We start from the raw sequence: 23132 nt of genomic DNA, 5'->3' as shown, positions 1-23132 counted from the left end.
CCCAGATTCCTAGTGATGACCAGAGACTTGCCCCCTCTGTGGGTGAGTCGAGTAGCATAGGCATTGGTCCAGATCTTGACCTTGAAGGATGGGGGACTAGCGGCATAGATCCAGATCCAATGTCCAATTCTGTTGATAACCAAGACTCAGAGGAGACTGAACCAACTGAGGAGAAGTCTAGTTCCAGCAGCTCTTCTTCAGGGAAATAGAGCATAACTGTTAGGGCAATTTTGTAATATCAGTATATGGGTTTTCATAGTTACTCTTTTGGTTTATGTAGGACATTTTGGTAGAAAATATGTATATATAAACCCATATACTCAGATATGTGTATGAACTAAAAAGTTAAATATTAATAATATATTTTGGTTTGTAAATACTAACTTGTGATATTATGTTGAGTAATGATTGAGTTCCTAATTACTCAAATTGCATATATGTGATTGACTTAGGAATTTCTCCTTGTATAATAGTTGACTGAAATATTTTATTATTTATAGGAAGATATGGCTCCAGGTAATGGGCAAACCCCTCCTAATGGAGATAGGGATCTAAATCAGACAATAGGTGAAATGATGAGATCTAGAATTTCTCGTGCATCCACTTCCGGGAACCCAATAGATAACAATGCGTTGATGGATCTGCTGCAAGCGGTGACAACTGTAGTCACCAGACAACAAGATCAAATTGATCGTAATCAGACGAATGGTCAAAATGAGGAGCACCCAAAATTAAGAAGTGGCATGGGAGAATTCAAGAAACTATCTCCACCCAGTTTTGAGGGAACAACTGATCCCATGATTGCTAAGCATTGGATCACAGAAATGGAGAAGGTCTTCACATACATGAAATGCCCTGAAGAGGAGAAGGTTGATTATGCAGTATACATGTTAAAAGACCGCGCTTACGGGTGGTGGCAAATGCAGGTCAGGACGTTGGGAGAGAAAGCATACAAGTTATCATGGGAGGAGTTTAAAAAGATTTTTTATGAAAAATATTTTCCTTCAACTGTTCGTAAACAAAAAGAACAGGAGTTTCGAAAATTGGAGCAAGGTGACAAGACGGTAGCTGAATATGAAGAAGAGTTCACTTATCTATCAAAGTTTGCCATTCACTTGTTGGGTAATGAGGAAGATAGAGCTCGTCGCTTCGAGGAAGGGCTTCGACCGGACATTCGGAAGACGGTCAGTGCATTTGAACTCCCTACATATGGAGAAGTGTTAAAGAAAGCTTTGTTAATTGAGAAAAATGAAATTGATACAAAGCCAAAGAACGAGACGAGCAGCTCCTACCCAAAGAAGCGGTTCTGGCAGGATAATCGCGGAGGAAAGAACAAGAATTGGAGAAACAAGAAGCAAAATTTTGGACGCAGAGAGGAGCAATTTCCAAATCAGAAAACTTTAAGATGTGATGTTTGTTAAACTTGGGCATGAAGCGAAAAGTTGTTGGAGAAATACTGGGGCTTGTTTGAGATGTGGTCAGAAAGATCACAAGATAGCAAATTGTCCCCTACAACAACCATCTCGGAATACTTTCCAGACTGGCCAGTCCAGTGGTGGGAATCGGTATCCTCAAGCCAAGGCCCGAGTTTATTCTTTGACTGAGAAGGAAGCAGAAGCAAACAAGGATGTGGTGACAGGTACGCTAACTTTTGCATCAGTTCCTGCTCGAGTACTATTTGATTCTGGTGCATCGCATTCCTTTATTGCTGCACAGTTTGTTAAGAGAAACAAATTTCAATGTGATACCCTACAACAAGAATTGCTTATTAGTACACCTGGAGGTAGCATATTAGTATCAACTCAAGGTTGTAGGGGTAAAATTTATATTCTCGACAAGGAACTCCCCGTAGAATTAATGATACTAGAAATGCATGATTTCGATATCATATTGGGGATGGATTGGTTATCCTTAAATCATGCTTCTATTTTGTGTCAAGAAAAGAAAGTAGTATTCAAATTTCCTGGCCAACCCGAATTTTGTTTTGAGGGCGGCAAGTGTCAAGAACCTTAAAAATTATCTCAGGCCCTTAAGGCATATCGAGAGCGGCTGAGCTATTGGATGTTATGGGTTATTTGGCTTTCAATTGAGATGGTTTGATGAATGGAAACGAGTCTAGCAAGCTTTGAAGAAATACCAATTGTCCGACAATGAATTTCCAGAAGTATTTCCATGATGTAACTTCCAGGAATGGCCTCGCAGATAGAGAATTGAATTTTCATTGACCTAGTAGCCTGGTACGAGTTCTAATCTCTAAGACTCCTTATCGAATGGCACCTGCTGAATTGAGATACTCTCAAGATACACTGCAAGAACTTTTAGATAAAGGCTTCATATCGGTTACCCTGGTGTCGTGTTCACCCGACTACTGAGGGTGCTACCATAAGTGTTATTTGTGAAGTAAGAAAGATGGAAGTATGAGTACTATGTATTGAGCTTCGCGTGAGTTTGAACAAAGTAACCGCATCTCGGACACAAGTATCCATTACCGGAGTAATTGATGATACTATGTTTGTGATGCAATTACAGAGCTGCAAGTATTTTCCAAGATTGGATCTTGCGTTCTTGGTTACTATCAGTTAAGATTAATACGCGGAGATGTGCCAAAGACTCGTGCATTTCGCAACTGCGTTATGGTCAGTTATATGAATTTTTATTTGCTGTTATGCATTCGGGCTCGATTAATTCATCCTGCGGTCATTTATGGCATCTTATGAACTCAGGATATTTTAAACCTTATCTTAGATCAGTTGCTGTGGTATTTTATTGATGACTGTTCTGATATATTCCAAGAAGTTAAAGAAGATACATGAATAGACACTTGCAGACAAGTTGTTGCAGCACATTAAAGAGAGAAAACATATGCGAAATTTCGTTCACAGAAATTGTGAATTCTGGTTAGAGGAAGTGGCATTTCTTGGGCATGTAATCTCTCACAGGAAGGGGATTTCTGTTGGACCCTGAAAAGGTAAAAGCCATTGTTAAATAGGGAAGAGACCCGACTATCTGTGACGGAGATGCCGTAGCTTTGCTTGGAATGGCTGGCATACTATAGAAAATTGTAGAAGGAATTCTCCTCGTATTGCTCTCACCTCTAACGATCGTCTTACTCAGAAAGGGAATTAAATTTATTTGGTCAGAATGAATGTGAGAAAAGGCTTTCAATGAGTCTAAAAAAGTCGATAAGTGTCTGCTGCCAATACTTTCGCATTACCCGCAGTGGAGACAGCAGCTTGTTTATCTATAGTGATGCTGCTAGAAGAGGACTGGGATGTGTATTATGCAAAATGGAAAAGTAATAGGGCATATGCTTCAAGGCAGTTAAGCCTTATGAAGCAAAACTATCTCACGCTCATGATCTTGAGTTAGGCGCAGTAGTGTTTGTCTGCAGAATTTGGAGACGAGGTTATTAATGAGAATACATGTGTGAAATGATATACCGAACTCTATAAGAGTATTTAACAATACCTATATTTCTCAAAAGAGAGTTGAATTTACGGGGCAAGAAGAGATGTTTGGCAGCTTCTGAAAGATTATATATGACCATCCATTATCACGCTGGCAGGCAAATGTGTTGGCTACTGATTGCTCTGAGGCCGTAAGAATTCATGTAATTTAGGCTTATGGCTCATTAACTTCTCAAAGAAAATAATTGAGGACTTGGATCGTTACTGGAATTGAAATTAGAGTCCACAAAATTGGAGTTAAATTAGCAAGTATGATAATACAACTCTTTGCTAGATGAAATTAAAGGCAAACCAGCAGAATGGATCCTCAAGCTTTGAGATAAAGAAAGATGTGGAAGAAGGCAACTCGAGGAGAGTTTAAGATACATAAAGATGGATCATTGAGATTTGGAAGCTAGAGTTTGTGTGGCCTAACATACCAGAGTATACGAATAAAGATTTCTAAAGGAGGCAGCATGCACTCTCTGTATACTATGCAGTCCTGGATCAACAAAAATGTATAAAAGACGTGAAAGGAATATACTTGGTGGAATAATATGAAAGAGGAAATTGAGAGCACTAATGTTGTCAGAATAGTTTCACTTGCCAACAAGTAAAGGCTGACATCAAAGACGCAGCTGGATTAGTCCATAACTTGGACATACAAATGGTGGAAATGGGAAAAGATCACCATGGATTTCGTCACTGGCCTTGACACTCCGAAATCCTTGAGAAGAATGATGAACTCATGGGTTTACTTGTGTTGACCGGTTAGCAAAGTCAGCTTACCACTTTTTACCTAATCAATGTGAAATTCTCATTAGAAAAGCTGACTAAGATGTACATTAATAGAGATAGTAAGGTTACATGGTATACAATATCAATAGTTTCTGATCAAGATCCTAGATTCACATCAGAAATACTGGAAAAGTGTGCAGCAGAGCTCTGCAGACTAAACTAAATTTCAGCTCAGCTTATCATCCAAAACAGACGGGCGAATCAGAACGGACAATTCAAACACTAGAAGATATGTTGAGATTTTTGTGTTCTGGAGATGAAAGGATCGTGGGAAGATTATCTGGCCTTTGGCTGAGTTTGCATATAATAATAGCTAGCCAGAGCTAGCATTCAGATAGCAGCCATATGAACTTCTTTATGGAAGGAAATGTAGATCGTCCTATTCATTGGAATGATGTGGGAGAAAGAAAACTTCTTGGAGCAGAAGTTGGTACAGGCAACGCAATTGATAAAATTCATAGTTTTCGAGAACGTCTTCGCAGCAGCAAAGTCGTCAGAAGAGTTATGCTGATCAAGAAGAAGAGAATTAGAATTTCAAGTAGGGGCAATCATGTTTTCTTAAAGGTTTCGCCTACGCCGAGGAGTAAAAAGATTTTGGAATCCAAGGAGTGTAAGCCGAGATTCATTGGTCCTTTTTTGAAATTCTAGAGCGTTATTGGTCCAGTGGCGTACAGATTAGCATTACCCCAGGCTCTGTCTGGAGTTCATGATGTATTTCATATATCCATGCTTCGAAAAGTTCATTCCGAGATACCAAATGAGATTGTTGAGTTGTCTCAGTAGAGCTCAAGCAGATTTGACCTATGAAGAAAGACCAAGAACGTATTGTGGATTATAAAGAACAAGTGCTCCGACACCTGAATAATCAATATGTGAAAGTTCAGTGGAAGAAATCACTCTGAAAGAGAAGCTACTTGGGAGACTGAAGATTCTATGCGAGAGAGATATCCAGAGCTCTTCGAGATATAGGTATGTTAGTTTCGAGACGAAACTTTTTTATTAGGAGGGAAGAGTGTAGTAACCCAACTAATTAAAGTCTTAAAACTTGATTAATAATTTTTAATGACAGATTAATTAACTAATTAAGGGTATTTTAGGGATTTTACCATAACCCCTGATTAATTGCGGACGTTAATAGTTGTGTGGCTAAATGTTATTTGAAGATTTGAGACGGGCACCTCTTAACGGAAGAATAAAAACAAATGAAAACAGACAAAAATATCAAAGAAAATCGGCAGAAAATAAAACAAACAGAAATATCCTCTCATCTTCTTCAACCCCACCCTGCTCGTAGAAACCTAAATTAAAGTTGTGAAAAGAAATAAAAGAAGAAGAGGAAGAAGACAGTGAAAGGAATAACAGAGAGAGAAGAAGAGGAAGAAAAAAGAAGAAGGGAAAGTGGAAATCAGCTCCTAAGGTATAATCTTCTTCCAATTTCATAGTAAAATCGAATCAATTAGAATAAGTAAGAGAGTTAAGTTGTTATGATCATGAACTTAAAATCTAGGGTTTTCAAAAAAGGACTTTTCTTATGTGTTTATTATGCATGAAACAAACTAAGAAAAAGAAAAAAAGACTAACACTAGTTTGGTAGGAATTTGACACCGGCCACTCTTGGTCGCGCGGCAACCCCCCCCTGTCGTCGTCTTGGTGCTTTGGCGAGTCGTGAGAAAGAAAGAGAGCAGGGAGAGGAAGGAGGAGAGAGAGAGAGAGAGGAGAGAGGAGAGAAGAAAAAAAAACCGAAAAAAAGAAAAGAAAAGAGGGAAACGGAAGAAAAAAAAGAAGAAGAAAGAATGCAGAAAGAATCAACGGGAGGAGGAAGATGATCAGTTAGATTTATTTTAAGGAGGAAATTTTTATAAAGGACCCTTAGTTATTTTTACTTGCTTATAAAACCCTCTTGAGTGGAGAAATAGAAATTGTGATCTAAGAATTCATTCTAAGTCCTAAAAGCCACACAAAATTTTGTAAGTAAACCCTACAGAGGAAGCTAAAATCTTATATGAACAGAATAATTTCAATATAGACCCCTATCAATTACTCTATTTCCAAACAAGTCCAATTTGAAGAGTAAAAGATAATTATTAGGCTCTAGTTCATGAATTGAATTACGCTATAATATATGTTTGTCCTGAATTAATAATTAGTCCTATATCTTACATTATAGGTTCTGGCTGATATTCGGGAGACTAATATTTCGAGAATATCGTTGACCGACTATGAGGTGAGTTCATTTCTACTTAGTATTTTTTATAATATGAAATGGCATGAGTTCTATATTTGATTTATCTTGTGATAAAATAAATAAATAAAATAATATGTCTTTTCATGTATACTAAAGATTTTGACCTATTTCTGTTGTGGTCTATGCCTATATATACTATGTTAACCTTCGCACAATATATGAAAAGCTAATTTGATCTGTATATAAAATATGAAAAATAAATTTGGGCTCTCATGCAATTTTTCAAATAATCGTGACATTGTTTTAATCTGAATAATTTGATTGAGGTTATTTGGAACGTATTCACAGTTTAACGGATTCAAAGCGTCTTTGTGACTTAGTATCTGATAAAGGAAAAATTCTGTAAACTGTTTTAACAGAAATGAGGCGCTTTACGCTTGTCAATTTCATTTGAAATATCGTGCGGCAAATTCTGTATGCAAAGTATTTATCATTTGATATGTGATCTCGATGTTTTCAAACCCTCAATAGTCCACTATGAATTAGTTCTGGCTTGCCATATGGTGAATGCACCTTTATTTGCCCTTCTGTATTTGGCCTTGCCCTTCTGTATTGGCCCTATCTGAATCTTGTTCTGGCCCCTCTGTATTTGGCGCAGTAGCTCTATGGCAGTGTTAGGTGCATTCGGTTCCGGGGAATTATCTGTTATCTGATGGCGGTTACGCATTCCCTTGGCTACTGGGGTCTAAAATTCGGTAGCCTTAGTGTGACGCTATGGGGTGACTTTTACATTCATGGAATACTCATCGAGAAATAAGTTTTGATAAATTTGACTGTGAAATTGAGAAAACAACAATTCTCTGATTTTGCCCAAATTAGTAGTTCTTTTTCTTCTTAATGTTTACCTTGATTCAAAAAGAGTTTGTTTCCAGAAATTTCACAGTTTATTCAGTGCAGCATGAGAAAGAAATATATTGTTGTATTCTTTCTTAAAAATGACAATATTACGATATTTGGATCGTATTCGGTGCTATCTGTGGAATTTCTCATCGCAAAACTTGAAATTGTAAATTTCTGAGAACTATTATTATTACTATTTTGTTAGTTATCTAGGAACTCTGATAGGGAAATGTTCTCACTAGAGCGCTAGCTCATTCCGTTGTTTTTAATATTTTTTCAGATCCGGCGTAGCTTCCTATTAGCGCGACTTTTGGTTTGAGCTTGTGGCTGAGAGGCCGTTATATGGAGAGGCCTCTTCTTTTTTATGTTACGTTCAGCATATTTCGTTTTGTTTTGTAAAAATACTTATAACGGTGAGCTTGTGGGCTGTAAGTACCAGTTATATATATATATAGTTGCTGCCTGATTTCTATCATCAGCAGGTTTATGAATATTTTGAAAATAAACTATGCGATATGATTTGGCCAGGCTTGACTTGTGCATAAGACTTGGTCTCGGTGCAGCAGGTCGCTGCTGTCGCGTACCCCGTATTTTATGATATTCCGCTGTAGTTTCGGGGCGTGACAGGAGAGATCTGCTAGAATATGAAAATATGACTCAAGCCTCACCAAAACATTGGAGTTTTGGTACATTGGTAGGATCTTTATAATGGTATGAGAGCAACTCAGGTTCAAATTCTGCTAGCCACAAGTTTAAAACGGGGTTTCTAAAAATAATACCGCTGCATGAGTTAATGTTTCTGCCCTTAAAAGGGTCTTCAACCTGTAGGGCATGTCAGAATCTAAAAATAATTACTCTCAAATCTCATCACAACTTTAGAGTTTTGATGTATTAATTAAGGACTTTAACATGGTATCAGAACAACCAAAGTTCGAATCTTACTAGCGGCAAATGTCTATTGTATACATCAAACCTCCAACACTATGATGAAGGTTGAGAGTCTATTCTAACATGCCCCTGTAAGTGGAGTGCTCTTTTTATAGACTGATCCTACTGACCATGATAATGGGGATTAAAAGTATTAGTAACATTAGATGAGCCCAGGTTTTAGCCCATAAAAAACACACTCAACTGAAATTACCCTAGAGAGGGATGAATAGGGTAGTAAAACAATAAATGTGTAATAAATAAAATTCAATGCAACACAAGACACAAATTAAATGCTATGGTAATAAATAAGGAGGAAAGTTAGAGAATAGTTATCCAATATGACACAGAGATATGTCCACGAGGTTCGGTCTTCCGACCTACGTCCTCGACCACCTCTCCCGATGGTAACTTTACTATCACATCCGGTTTGGAAGCCAGAACTTCTTCACAACGATCTTCCCTCGAGATCTTACAACCCTCACAACGATCTCCTCAAGATCAATCTCACCACACAATCACAAGATGAAATAAAAGAAAATCTCTCACAACAATCCTATGACAAGGATCAAGAGATAAACAAATCAATCTTAGGGGTTTGTGAGATGTGGAATTGAGAAACCGAAAACTTAGAAATAATTGAGAATGAAGATTTGAAAGTTTAAGCTCAATAACACTTTAGAAACAAAACTTAGGGATTTTTCTTTGCTTGCTCTCTTTCTGAAGTGAAGAGGGTCAAGGGATATATATAGAAGCCCCAAACAATAGCCCAAATCCCAAACAAATCACCAAATCCCAGATTTTTAGCTCAAACAAAAACTAGCCATTAACAGTGCCATCAGTCGATTAATATCTGTTTATCAGTCAACTAATGAGGCGACCGTTATAGGCTGCTCATCTGTTATTGATCGACTGATGAACTTATCAGTCGACTGATAACCTATATCAGTCGACTGAGCAGAAATTTTTGCTCTTTCCAGCGTGTTTTATCGGTCAACTGATAATAAGTATCAGTCGACAGATAAATGTGCACAGGCACTGTCAGATATGAAAATGAGTTTTAAAGTGCCTTTAAAAATAGCAAATAAAATCCAAAAAATATGAAACTTTGGGAAATTCTTATTAACATAAATATAAACATGTTAGAAAAGGAATTTTCGAAAAATCATTTCCCAATTGTAAAAACTACTCATTTTTCAAAAATAGTTAAAAACTTGTTTTTATAAGTGTGGTATGTGTGAACCCCAATCGCTTTAAATATTGTCTACTTAATAACTTGTCTACATTAAGCTCTAGAAAGATATAAAAATGCAAATATCTCACACATATGAATACAATTTTTTTGGTCTTGATATTTGCTCAAATATTGATGAAGCTTCTTTTGTATATGTTGTTCTTGAAAGTTTTTCTTCATTAACTTGCCTCCATCTCCTTGGATATCATCGTTGTAGCTCATATTTCGTCCAATTCTCCAATCGTTTGTACTATCTTGCTTGGCAAAATACAATCTACATAATATCACTCAATCAAGCAATTAACGTCAATAATGGTGTTTGTAAGTCATCATCAAAACAAGAGAACTAACAATCTCTCCTTTTTTTGATGATGACAAACCATCATTATTCAATAGCTTGAATAAAATAAAATTTTAGCTTATAGATAGTTGCTCCCCTATTTATAAGACTCTCCCCCTATCTATGTGCACAAATTAGGAGATTTCTCTCCCCCTTTGTCAACATCAAAATAGGGTAAATAAGATAATATACATGTGTTAAAACCCACAAGATACTCCTCTAAGTGTTGGCCCACCCGTGCTATATTCCTCAAGTGTTTGGATTTACGACATCTCCCTAGGTATTACTACCAGCCCACTCCTTTTGAAATTGACCCTAGTCTCTCCCAACCACTCCTCTATTTATCCTTGTGTATTTAAACATGTTTTGCCAATATAGATCACAATAAAAACATGTAGATATGAAATTGATAGCTTAAAACCAATAGCAAGCAAAAGGCATCAAAACAAGTATTCAAAGAATACACATGCCAAATTTATTTCTTGTATGACAAAAATCTTCTTCACTAAGGGATTTGATAAAAATGTCCGCTAATTATGATTTTATGTCAATGTAAACAAGAGAAACATCTTTCCTTTCTACATGGTCACGTAAGAAGTGATGTCGTACATCTATATGTTTGGTTCTAGAATGCAAAACATAGTTTTTTAAAATATTAATTGCACTAGTATTATCACAAAATATTTTCGTATCATGAAAGTATAAATCAAAATCAACTAAATTTTATTTCATCCATAAAAGTTGTGCACAACACAAGTCAACGGCAGTGTACTCCGCTTCCGTAGTGGACAAGACAATATAATTTTGTTTCTTGGATGACCAAGGAACAAGTGAGTTACCCAAAATTTAACATGTTCCACCCGTACTCTTACGGTCTACCTTACATCCGGCAAAGTCGGCATCACAATAACCACAAAAATAAAAAAAAATGTTCTAGGATAAAACAAACCACTTTCTATAGTGCCATTTATATATTAAATAATTTTTTAACCGCAATTAGATAAGATTTTTTAGGAAAAGCTTAAAAACGTGCACATGCACAAACACTAAACATAATATCCGGTCTACTAATGGTGAGATAAAGTAAACTACCTATCATACCTCGATAAAGCTTTTGGTCTACCTTCTCACCACTCTCATCCAAATCCAACTTAATGGTGGTGCTCATAGGGGTTGGTGCATGTTTAGAGTTCTCCATTCCGAATTTCTTGACTAACTCTCTCACATATTTACTTTGTGACACGAAAATCCCATTATTGGTTTGTTTGACTTGGAGACCGAGAAAAAATATAAGCTCTCCCATCATACTCATCTCAAATTGTTCTTGCATAACTTTAAAAAATTTCTTGCACAAAGATTCATTAGTGACACAAAAAATAATATCATTAACATAAATTTGAACCCAAATAAAATCATTTTTTCTTTTTCTAACAAATAGAGTATCATCAATTTTTTTAAAAAATTATTATCAATAAGAAAACTTAAGAGGTGAGCATACTAAGCTCTAGGAGCGTGTTTTAACCCATATAAGACTTTTTGTACCCGGTAAACATGATTTGAAAATAGTGGATCAACAAAGCCGGGGGGTTGCTCAACATACACATTTTCTTCTATAAAACCATTTAAGAAAATACTTTTAACATCCATTTAAAATAATTTAAAAATTTTAAAATTAGGAAAGGCTAAAAACATTCTAATTAACTCTAATCTTGTAACTGGTACAAAAATTTTATCATAATCTATGCCCTCCTCTTGATTGTATCCTTAGGCAACTAAACGAGCTTTATTTCTAGTCACTACGCCAAATTCATCAAATTTATTTCTAAAAACCTATTTTGTTCTAATAATATAAAAATCTTTAGGTCTAGGAACAAGTTTTCAAACATTATTTCTTTTAAAGTTGTTCAATTCATCATGCATAGCTAAGACCCAAAATTCATCATTCAAAGCATCATCAACACGTTTAGGTTCAATCTGGGATAAGAAAGTTATATTACCACACTCGCTCATAGCCTTTGAGCGAGTTACAACTTCTTTTGATGGGCTCCCTATGATTTGCTTCTTGGGATGATCCGGTGCAAATCTCCATGCCTTGGAGAGTTCCTATTGATTTTGTTCAAAGTTCCCTTCCCCATCTTTTAGTGCATCCGTTAACGGTTTATCATTTATTTGCATGAGTTTCAATCCTCCCTTAATATCATCATCCCTAGGCACACCATCTAGCGCATCATTAGTTTCATCAAAAGTAATGTGTATAGATTCTTCAACAATGAGTATTCATTTGTTGAAAACTCTTTAAGCCTTACTCCTTGATGCATATCCCAAAAATACACTAACATCAATCTTTGAATCAAACTTATCATGGTGATTTTTAGTTTTCAAAATAAAATATTTACAACCAAAAATCCGAAAATAACTAATATTAGGTGTTTTGTCAAAATAGAGTTCATATTGTGTTTTCTTGAGAATATGTCTAATTAAAACACGATTTAAAACATAATAAGCAGTGTTGACGGCTTCCGTCCAAAATTATTTTGGCAAGTCAAAAGCATTAATCATAGTACGTGTCATCTCTTGTATGGTTCGGTTTTTTAGTTCAACAACACCATTTTGTTGTGGTATTCTTGGAGCAGAAAATGTATGTGTTATACCGTGATGGTCACAAAAATCACTAAAATGTTTATTTTGAAATTCATCACCATGATCACTTATACTTTTTACAACTTTCAACTCCTTTTTATTTTTAACTCTTTTTACAAAAAGAGAAAATTATTCAAAACATTCATCTTTATTTGCTAGAAATATAACCCATGTAAAACGTGAAAAGTCATCAACAATAATAAATACATAATGTTTTCCTCTTAATGTGGGAACACGTATAGGACCAAATAAACTAAGATGAAGCAATTGTAAAGGTTTAGTGGTGGATACCTCATTTATGGATTTAAAAGAGTTTTTGATTTGTTTACTTTTGGCACATTCCTCACATTGTGAATCTTTAATGTATGTTAGACTTGGTAGTCCTCTTACCAAGTTCTTTTTTGATAGCTTAGAGATTAATCTCATGTGAGTATGTCCAAGTCTTTTGTATCAAATCCAAGGATCTCCATCCACCGCGGCAAGACACTTCACATCTTGATCTAAAAGCTCATTCATCTCAAAAAATTTACATTAGATTTTCTAAGGGCAACAAAATAGTTTTATCTTTTAGACTTATAATACACTTATCCGATTTAAAAATGACATCATAGCCTTTATCACTAAGTTGATTAATACTTAAGAGATTATGATTAAGTCCTTTTACCAAATAAACATCCTCAATTACGGGAGAAAGTATCTTACCAATATTACAAATACCTACAAATTTACCTTTCTCACCGTCACCAAAGGAGACATTGCCTCCTTCTCTCCTTGATAGGGTTACAAATAAGTCCTTATTTCCCATCATGTGATGAGAGCAACCACTATCAAGGTACCACAACTCTCTACGTCTTATGCAAGACGTTCCCTACATGTAAACAAGTTGTAGAACCTTTAGGTACCTAAACTTTGGGTCCTTGGATGTTAGTATTCCTAATACCCTTAGGTACCCACATCAATCCATAATAATAAACATTATCTCTAAACCTATAATGTGTGAAAGTATGATCATATTTCATGCAATATGTGCAAACAAAATCTTTCTTGAAGGTGGGGGTATGAAAACTATGATGCCATTGCCATGTTCTTCTAAAGTGATGATGATTATGACTAGTAAAAGCATGATTTGTTCTTAATATTTTATTTTTAATTTTTTATTTTTCAATTTGAAATCTTAATTGTTTGTTTTCAAGCTCAAGATCTCCAATTATCTTATCTTTTAAAATGATGACATCATTTAAAGAGGATTGTAGTTGTTCAAATTTAGAATCACATGAATTATGCAACTTTTTAAAAGAAGAATGTTCCCTTTTTAATTTCTTAAATTCAAAGTTTAATTCTTCTAGAGTGTTTCCTAGCTCACATTACATAAAAAATGATTCATCTTCGAATTCGGATTGTACATCATCTTCATGAGCCATGAAGCAAACATTTGGATCATGAAGTACAATCTTGGCACCTTCATCATCACTATCCGAATCACTTGGTTCAGATTTATCCCTTTCCACATACATTGTCTTCTTCTTGTACTTCAAGTGCTTCTCTTTTAGCTTAGGACAATCCTTTGCCAAATGTCCTGGTTCATTGCATTCAAAATATTTTCCTACATAAGAAGAGAACTTGTTAGAACGATTTTTAAAATTTTTACTCAATTTAATCAATCTTGATACTCTTCTCAGCCACTTCTCTAGAAATATCTGTTTCACTATCCAAGGTGGAGGAGCTATCATCAATTGCTCCTTGAGCAATAGTCTTCATCTTTTGTGAAGGCTCTTCATTCGTTCATTTGGGTTCTTCCTCCTTCTCCTTAATCTTCTTCTCATAGACCTTGAGCTTGCCAATGAGGCCATCTAGGGTGAGCTCGGTAAGATCATTTGCCGCCTCAATGGTGGTTGCCTTTGGCTCCCATACTGCTGTGAGAGAACGAAGAATCTTGTAGTTCTTTGAGCAATTGCCTTGAGCAATTGCCTTTGCCTTTGGCTCTCATACTGCTGTGAGAGAACGAAAAATCTTGTAGTTCTTTTCTTGATTCTCCAACACCTTATCAAGGTCATACAATTAATTTATAATATTAATGAAACGACAAAACATATCATCAATTAATTTATTAGGAAGCATTTTAAATAATTCATATTCATGCATAAGGCTACTAATTTTTAACTCTTTGATTTGGCGGGTTCCCTCATGAGTGACACATATTTTCTCCCAAATTTTGTGTGTGGTTGCACATGTAGAGACCCTATTGTACACATTTGGAGTGAGACCACAAATCAAAATGTTCATGGCTTTAATATTTAGATTAGCCAAATGTCTTTTTTTTCTCAGTCATATCGCTTCTAGACTTATCAACATATTTCTTCTCTATTATCTCTAGGATGTCAAGATCAATGCATTGTAAGTAAATTATCATCCTAGCTTTCTAATATGCAAAATTATTACCGGTGAACAATGGAGGTCTAGTGGTTAATTGACCTTCAAGCATATGCACGTTCATTATTGAATCCATTTGGATCTTGGTTCTAAGGTGGTTAGACCTAATAAATATGTAGAGAACTTGCTCTGATACCAAATAAAATTACCCTAGAGGGAGGTAAATAGGGTAATCAAACAATAAATGAGCAATAAATAAAATTCAATGCAACACAAGAAAAAAATTAAATGCTATGGCAATAAATAAGGAGGAAAGCTAGAGAATAGTTATCCAAGATGACATGGTGATATGTTTACGAGGTTCGGTCCTCTGACCTACATCCTCGACCACCTCTCCCGAAGGTAACTTCACTATCACACCCTGTTTGGAAGCCGAAACTTCTTCACAATGATCTCCCCACGAGAACTTATAACCCTCACAACGATCTCCTCGAGATCAATCTCACCACACAATCACAAGATGAAATAAAAAAAACTCTCACAATAATCCTATGATAATGATCAAGAGATAAACAAATCAATCTTAGGGGTTTGTGAGATGTGGAATTGAGAAACCGAAAACTTAGAAACAATTGAGAATGAAGATTTAAAAGTTTGAGTTTAAGAACACTTTAGAAACAAAACTTAGAGATTTTTCTCTGCTTGCTCTCTTTCTGAAGTGAAGAGGGTCAAAGGGTATATATAGAAGCCCCAAACAATAGCCCAAATCCTAAACAAATCACCAAATCCCGGATTTTTAGTTCAAATCAAAACTAACCGTTACAGTGCCATCAGTCGACTGATAATGTTCATCAATCGACTCATGAGCCGATCGTTACGACCTGCTCATCTGTTATTGATCGATTGATGAACTTATCAGTCGACTTATAACCTGCATCAGTCGACTGATAACCTGCATCAGTCGACTGATGGTTCATCAGTCGACTGAGCAGAAACTTATGCTCTTTCCAGCGTGTTTCATCGGTCGACTGATAACAAGCATCAGTCGACTGAGCAGAAACTTTTGCTCTTTCCAGCGTGTTTCATCGGTCAACTGATAACAAGCATCAGTTGACTGATAAACGTGCACAAACATTGTTCAGATATGAAAATGAGTTTTGAAGTGCTTTTAAAAATAGCAAATAAAATCTAAAAATTATGAAACTTTGGGAAATTCTTATAAACATAAATGTAAACATGTTAGAAAAGAAATTTTTATAAAATTATTTTCCAATTGTGAAAACAACTCATTTTTCAAAAATAGTTAAAAACTTGTTTTTATAAGTGTGTGTATGTGTGAACCCCAATCGCTTTAAATGTTATCTACTTAATAACTTGTCTACATTAAGCTCTAGAGAGAAATAAAAATGCAAATATCTCATATATATGAATATAATTCTTTTGGTCTTGATATTTTCTCAAATATTGATAAAGCTTCTTTTGTATATGTTGTTCTTGAAAGCTTTTCTTCATCAACTTACCTCCACCTCCTTGGATATCATCGTTGTAGCTCATATTCTGTCTAATCCTCCAATCGTTGGCACTATCTTACTTGGCAAAATACAATCTACACAATATCACTCAATCAAACAATTAGCATCAATAATGGTGTTTGTAAATCGTCATCAAAACAAGAAAACTAACATCAACCTGTAAGGGCATGTTAGACTATAAAATTATAATCATCAATTCTCATCACAACTACGGAGATTTGGTATAATGGTTAGGAAATAGCTGGCAATGATGAGATCTGAGGGTTGGATGGGCCACCGAGGGCCAGGCAAGCAAAATTCCTTCAGTAGCCTAAGGTTTAGCAAGACACGAGACTATAGATTAGTAAACCTTGCTCTAATACCATGTTAGGAATAAAAAAACTTTGCTTATTGATGTTTATAGTAGCATGCCTGTGATATCTTATATTAACACACGAGTTGTTATGAGGATAAGCATGAGTGGTTACATAGGATAATAGGGAAAAGGGATTCTGAGGTGTCACCTTACCCTCAATCTAAGGTGGCACTTTCAAAACTAAGTTATATGCAATCAAATTACTTGATCCACTCTGTTCATTTTAACTATATGTTTTGGATAGTATACAAATAAAAATATTAGACATATTGGGTTTTAGTTACTCATGCATTGAGTGATTGTAAAATTAACGGTTTTACGAAAATACAAGTAAAAGGGACAAAGGATTCTGAGGTGTCACCATAGGTTCAACCTAAAGCAGCACCTTCAAAACTAAGTTATATGCAATCAAATTACTTGATCCATACTGTTCATTTTGAGCTATATGCTATGTTACCCGGGTACTTCTATAATGAAGCCATACCCGTACCGGACACGTACCCGACACTTTCCCGTACCCAAACTTCATGGACACTTCTTGAATATATGCATGTATTTATTACAATATGTACTCAATTATACGATATATGTGTTAATTTAAAACACTTGTCAAAGACTTCCTGGACGTAGAGCTTACACTACAAATCCGTCTTTTGAAACTAATGAGATATAGGTTAGATTCATTTCAGTCCATATCCAAGTTTAAAACTATATAGTTAATGAGTCGTTTAAATGTCTAGTAAAAAAATGAATAGATTACAATTCACGATAATCAATATGATAAAAGAAACTCAAATATGTGATCGAAATTTTAATTCTAATGACACATGAAGGCGAAAAAATTATCTTTGTACAATATTAATTCAATATATATATGTAGTCGTGTCCCCGTACCCTACATTTTACAGTTTTGCCGTGTCTCGTACCCGCACCCACACCCGTATAAGTACCCGTGTCCGTTTCCATGCAACTTAGGCTATATGTTTTGGATAGTATACAAATAAAAATATTAGACATATTGGGTTATAGTTACTCATGCATCAAGTGATTGTAAAATTAACAGTTTAATGAAAATACAAATAAAAGGAACAATGAAAATTATATGTTAGAAGTATCGATCATCATGCCTTTTATTTTGTAGATGTTTTAAAATATTTAAATCATGATGAATGGAGTGGATCATCCATTGAAATAGTCTAATCTATGTGTGGCACCTTAAAATCCTTTTACCCAAGATAATAATATATTTAGTTATATCTAATAATTTGATAATAATATCTAAGTACCATGGATTAGGGTCCTTGTGCTTTTACGATTGGCTGACTCACGCACCGTATGTATATTTTTGAGGCATGAGGGTGACTGGAAGGTGCGAGCAACTAAGAATAGCGCTATTAATGTAATTTACTCTATGGTTAAGAATTAACAATACTTTGGTAAAATTTTTGGATAGAAACCACGTGTGAGGGGTTTTATGAAACCACTCCAAACAATGGGCCATCATATTTAGCAATATCAAGATTTGTGGGTCTAACACATAATTAAAGACGATTGGAGGGTTAATATGACAAAAACCGTGTTTGTTGTCATATTTAGAATTATCAAGATTTAGACTGTATTTGGGGGTCTCAATGTGGAGTACACATCTCATCAGACACCCTGCACCATGTGGGGCATTCTCAGCAAAGCAAGTGGAGTTAACAGGGGTACTATGGTAATTTCAGTGCTCCCTCAATGGCTAAGACTACCCCATAGCGGGGTTTTCATAAAAGAAGTTTACTTGTAAATAGATACGGGCCTAATTTTGAACTAAACTTGTCCTTTTTTATCCAGAGGACAGGTGGATAAAGAAAGAACCAGTTTTAGCCGTCTTTTCTGGCTTAAGAAAAAGCTGGGTTAAAACTGGTCCAATTTTTGCCCAAGAAAATCAAATGCAAAACTGGGCCAGGTAGGTTCAATCCTAGACTGGTTTTAAGGGTTTGCCAAATACGCTCTCAAAATTCAATGCAGTTCATGTTGGGGAGAAACCCTTATGCCGAGATCCAACCAAATAGCCGAGAAAGATAAACCACACAACCAAAAAGATAGCACAAACAATCAAACATCAGATTTTACATGGTTCGACGAGATGCCTACGTCCACGGGGCAAGGAAGGGGGAGTTTTCACTATTAGAAATCAAGAGGAACAAACTAGGGTTACAAATCTCTCATAAACCCTCAACAAATCAACTATCAATCTCTCCAATTGCTCCTAGAATAGAAGCCCAAAGAAAACCTCTTTCAACAGCTCAAAACCCTTGCCTTACAAACCCTAGAATCGAGTTTGGGTATTTATAGAAAACCCAAACGAAACGGGTCTGGAAAACAGACCCAGCCCAAAACCGCTACGGCGGTCGACCGCGATCCATCGCGGTCGACCCGGCGATCATCGCGTCCATCTGCATCGACCGCCACGGTGCGACCGCCACACTCCAGAACAGGCCCGAGAAATGGCCAGAGAGTTTTACGGTGCGATTACGTCACCAGTGGGTCGACAGCACAGAACAGCAACTTCTGGCAGGTCGAACTGTCGCGGTCCGACCGCCACCAATCTGACGCCAGTAAGCTCGTACACGAACGCGGTTGACCGCCACGGCTATCTGCCTGTCAATTTCTGTTCCTGCCATTTCTACAAATCTCCACCTCGGCGAAGATTCTTTCAAACTGAGCCGACACCAACCAAACAAATGCCTCATTTGTTGCATCCAGTACGCCATAGCAACGGACTCATGACAACGGACCCCATCCACAGCATGTCAAGACCCAAACGGGAGTGCGAATACTCACCCTAAAATAACTGTATCTACTCACCAAATCGGCTGCATCATAACTGACTGCCTACGTATCCTTTCCAATGAATCAAGCCTTCACGTAGTTCACCCAATGGCCTCCAAAGACCCTCAGCCCAAACTACGGCTGATAGCATCATCAACGACCCCAAACTGAAACGATCCAAACACCTCCATCTAAGGTGAAACAATGGCCGTATCCAAGCTATATCTACCAGCTGCACTCGAATCTACCAACTCGTCATCCGCATCCGCATCCGTATCCAAATGACTCCCACGCCGTGCCACCTCAGTTGGAAAACTCAATAATGCAGAATGACCTGGAGTATGTGGAGTAAGCTCTACTCAATGTGGAGTAGCATCACTCTCCATCCGCTGTGGTATCTCTCTGATCTGATCAATACTCTCTACCTGTCAAGAGTCCAAAGTAACAAACCTGCCCAAACCAAACTTAGAAGCTCCTAACTGATAGCCGAATGAACTCCTGAATCCCAAATACGCAATCGGATCCAATCTCACATCAACGATGTGACCAAGTGCTGGGGAATGAACTCCTGAATCCCAAATACGCAATCGGATCCAATCTCACATCAACGATGTGACCAAGTGCTGGGTAGCCAAATATCCGACGCCGACCATGTGACCAAGTGCTGGGTAGCCAAATATCCGACGCCGACCAAAACCTGAAGCAGCTCCACCAGATCTAAAATATCTAACGTAGCAGTCGGCAACCTCATAAGATGGCCCAAACCTGTCGAAGCCTGAATATCAAATTCACTCCTCGACGACCAATGTCGATCCTCCTCCAGAAAATAACGGCCCTCTAAATCCGCCATCTCATCACGTGGCCCCACTGTCTCCTCTCCTCTGAAGTGTCTCCAACTGCCATGAGTTCGGCACCAATGCACGAAAGAACCCCTACTAGAACTAGTACGACGGGTAGCCTTTCTGCCCATACACCTCCTCCAGCTGTCACGGACTACTAGGGCTTCAGACTAACGGGACTTGGTTGTAACCCATAAATGCCTAGTACAATCCCCAACATAGGAAACGAAATAACAATTACCTCCCGATGATGCCTCCTCGGAAGGCCCCCCGATGCCTGACTGAACACTTCCAATAAGACCCCTTGATCGGTGAGTAGAAGTGTTGAACCCCACCTCGGTCTCCTCGCTCATCCCAATGTGCTCACAGGACTTCAATCTGCAGGTCATAGCACTCCTCAACAATCTGTGTTCGGCATAACCAATAATATATCCCAGCACCAAACAATGCCATAGTCTAGCCAAAGAAGTCGTCAGCGCTCTATCCACCACCGTGATCCCAAGCAGATAATACAAGTTACTCCTCCTGACGTCCTTCATAACAATCATGGACCCCAATGTGACCTTCAAGCAAGAATCCGCCAAGGTCACCCTATAGCCTGCTGCCTCCAATACCCCAAGTGAAATGATGTTCTTCCTCAGTTGAGGAACGAACCTCACATCAACCAACTCCCGAATCACCCCGTCACTCGTCCGAATACGAACGGTACCAATACCACCAATAGGACATCTGTGATCATTACCCATAAGTACAACATCTCCTCTTTCCAACTCCTGAAAGCTGGAGAACCAATCCCTCCTAAGGCATATATGGTAAGTAGCACCCGAATCCAACATCCACTCGGTAGAGTCGGCAATACCAACTGACGGAAGAGCTGAGCTTGAATAGCCCGAAGAATCTGAATCTGAAATGTCACTACTAGCCTTAGCAACATTCACCTCTGAAGCTTGAATAGCTTTCCCCTTATTCTTCACGGCTTGTAATTTTGGGCATTCGGCTTTCCAATGTCTATCCTTTCTACAAAAGACACACTGATTCCTACCAATTGCAGGATGCCCCTCTTTAGACTGCGACCTTCTACCACGGTTTGGACTTCTAGCTCTTGCAACCAATGCCCCCGTAACCGGCTCAATGGAAGTCTCCTTATCCTTCTTTCGAAGTTGATAGTTCACAAGGACTGCGGTGACTTCACTATACGAAAGAGATACCTTCCCATTAATAAGAGTGAGGACGAATGTCTCATATTCCTCGTCGGGCAAGGAACTCAACAACAATAATGCTTTGTCCTCATCTTCAACAATGACATCTACATTCGTCAAATCTGCAAGTAGCTTCGTGTAGTGGTTCATGTGATCACTAATGGATGTCCATTTCTTCAATTGGAAGCGATAAAGCCTCCTCTTCAAATGCAAACGATTTTCGACGCTCTTCGTCAAATATTTACCCTCTAGGACCTCCTAAATCTTCTTTGCCGAAGTCTCATTCATCACATCATACTTTAGATCTTGAGTGAGGCAAGACCTAATCATACCACACGCCGTTCTATTCATTTTATTCCAAACCTTATCATCAATGTCGGTCGGTTTCCCGTCTAACTCCAACGTATCTTCCAAATTTTGCGCATTTAGCGCATCCATGACTTCACATCGCCAAAGTCTAAAATTATTTGTGTCGTTGAACTTTTCCACATCAATTTTCATAGAATGTATATTCAAACTTTGGACGGCCTTCACACTAGAAGAACCCTTCCTATTTTTATCTTTTCTGGCCATATATCTCAAAGCACCCAAACAATTACGGAATAAACAAGAAATAGATCCAACTTAAAAAAGATAAAAACTTTACCACAAAGATCCCACCTTTATCACCAATCGAAGCTCTAGATGAATTTTCCAACTGATCTACACCTCCAAAAAGCCCAAGCGTTGCCCGGAGCTCTGATACCACTTGTAAGGGAAAAACCCCTATGTCAAGATCCAACCAAATAGCCGAGAAAGATAAACCACACAACCAAAAAGATAGCACAAATAATCAAACACCAGATTTTACGTGGTTCGGCGAGACGCCTACGTCCACGGGGCAAGGAAGGGGGAGTTTTCACTATTAGAAATCAAGAGGAACAAACTAGGGTTACAAATCTCTCATAAACCCTCAACAAATCAACTCTCAATCTCTCCAATTGCTCCTAGAATGGAAGCACAAAGAAAACCCCTTTTAACAGATCAAAACCCTTGCCTTACAAACCCTAGAATCGAGTTTGGGTATTTATAGAAAACCCAAACGAAACGGGTCTGGAAAACAGACCCAGCCCCCATCGCGGCCATCGCGGTCGACGCCTGTGACGGGGTCGGACCGGGCCCACAACTCAGGAACAGGCCCCCGAGAAATTCAGAGACGTTCTGCCGGTCGACCGCCACAGAAACAGCAACTTCTGCGGATCGACCGCCATCCTCTTGACGCCAGTAAGCTCGTGCCACGAACGCGGTCGACCGCCGGCGGTCGACGCCAAACCCTGTCTGGGCCTCGCCAATTTTTGTTCCTGCCATTTCTACAGTTCATCAACCCGATAAGGCCTTTATCTTCACAACTTCGAACATGACAGCCATGTAACTTTCTCCAATTAGAGACTTTGGTTCTGTTCTTCTTTAAAAAAAAGGAGGAAAGAGACAGAAAGAATAATTTAAAAAGAGAGAACAAAAGATCAAGCCTTTTGAGAGATTAGCGCTCTGCTTTCCCAAGAGAGTGGGTATGT

The 23132-nt window shown here is 37.6% G+C and overlaps 1 protein-coding gene across 1 annotated transcript; it reads left to right on the top strand.

Moving 5' to 3' along the window:
• On the top strand, positions 507-5027 carry LOC109845924. Its single transcript, XM_020415162.1, has 4 exons — positions 507-1412; positions 1540-1783; positions 2530-2636; positions 4893-5027. Exons 1-4 carry the CDS (start codon positions 507-509, stop codon positions 5025-5027), a joined length of 1392 nt encoding a protein of 463 aa, XP_020270751.1.

Source organism: Asparagus officinalis, chromosome 6 (genome assembly GCF_001876935.1).
Source record: "Asparagus officinalis chromosome 6, Aspof.V1, whole genome shotgun sequence".
Taxonomy (NCBI): domain Eukaryota; kingdom Viridiplantae; phylum Streptophyta; class Magnoliopsida; order Asparagales; family Asparagaceae; genus Asparagus; species Asparagus officinalis.
Note: the sequence above shows the minus strand (reverse complement) of the source record. Positions and strands in the feature narration are given on the sequence as shown.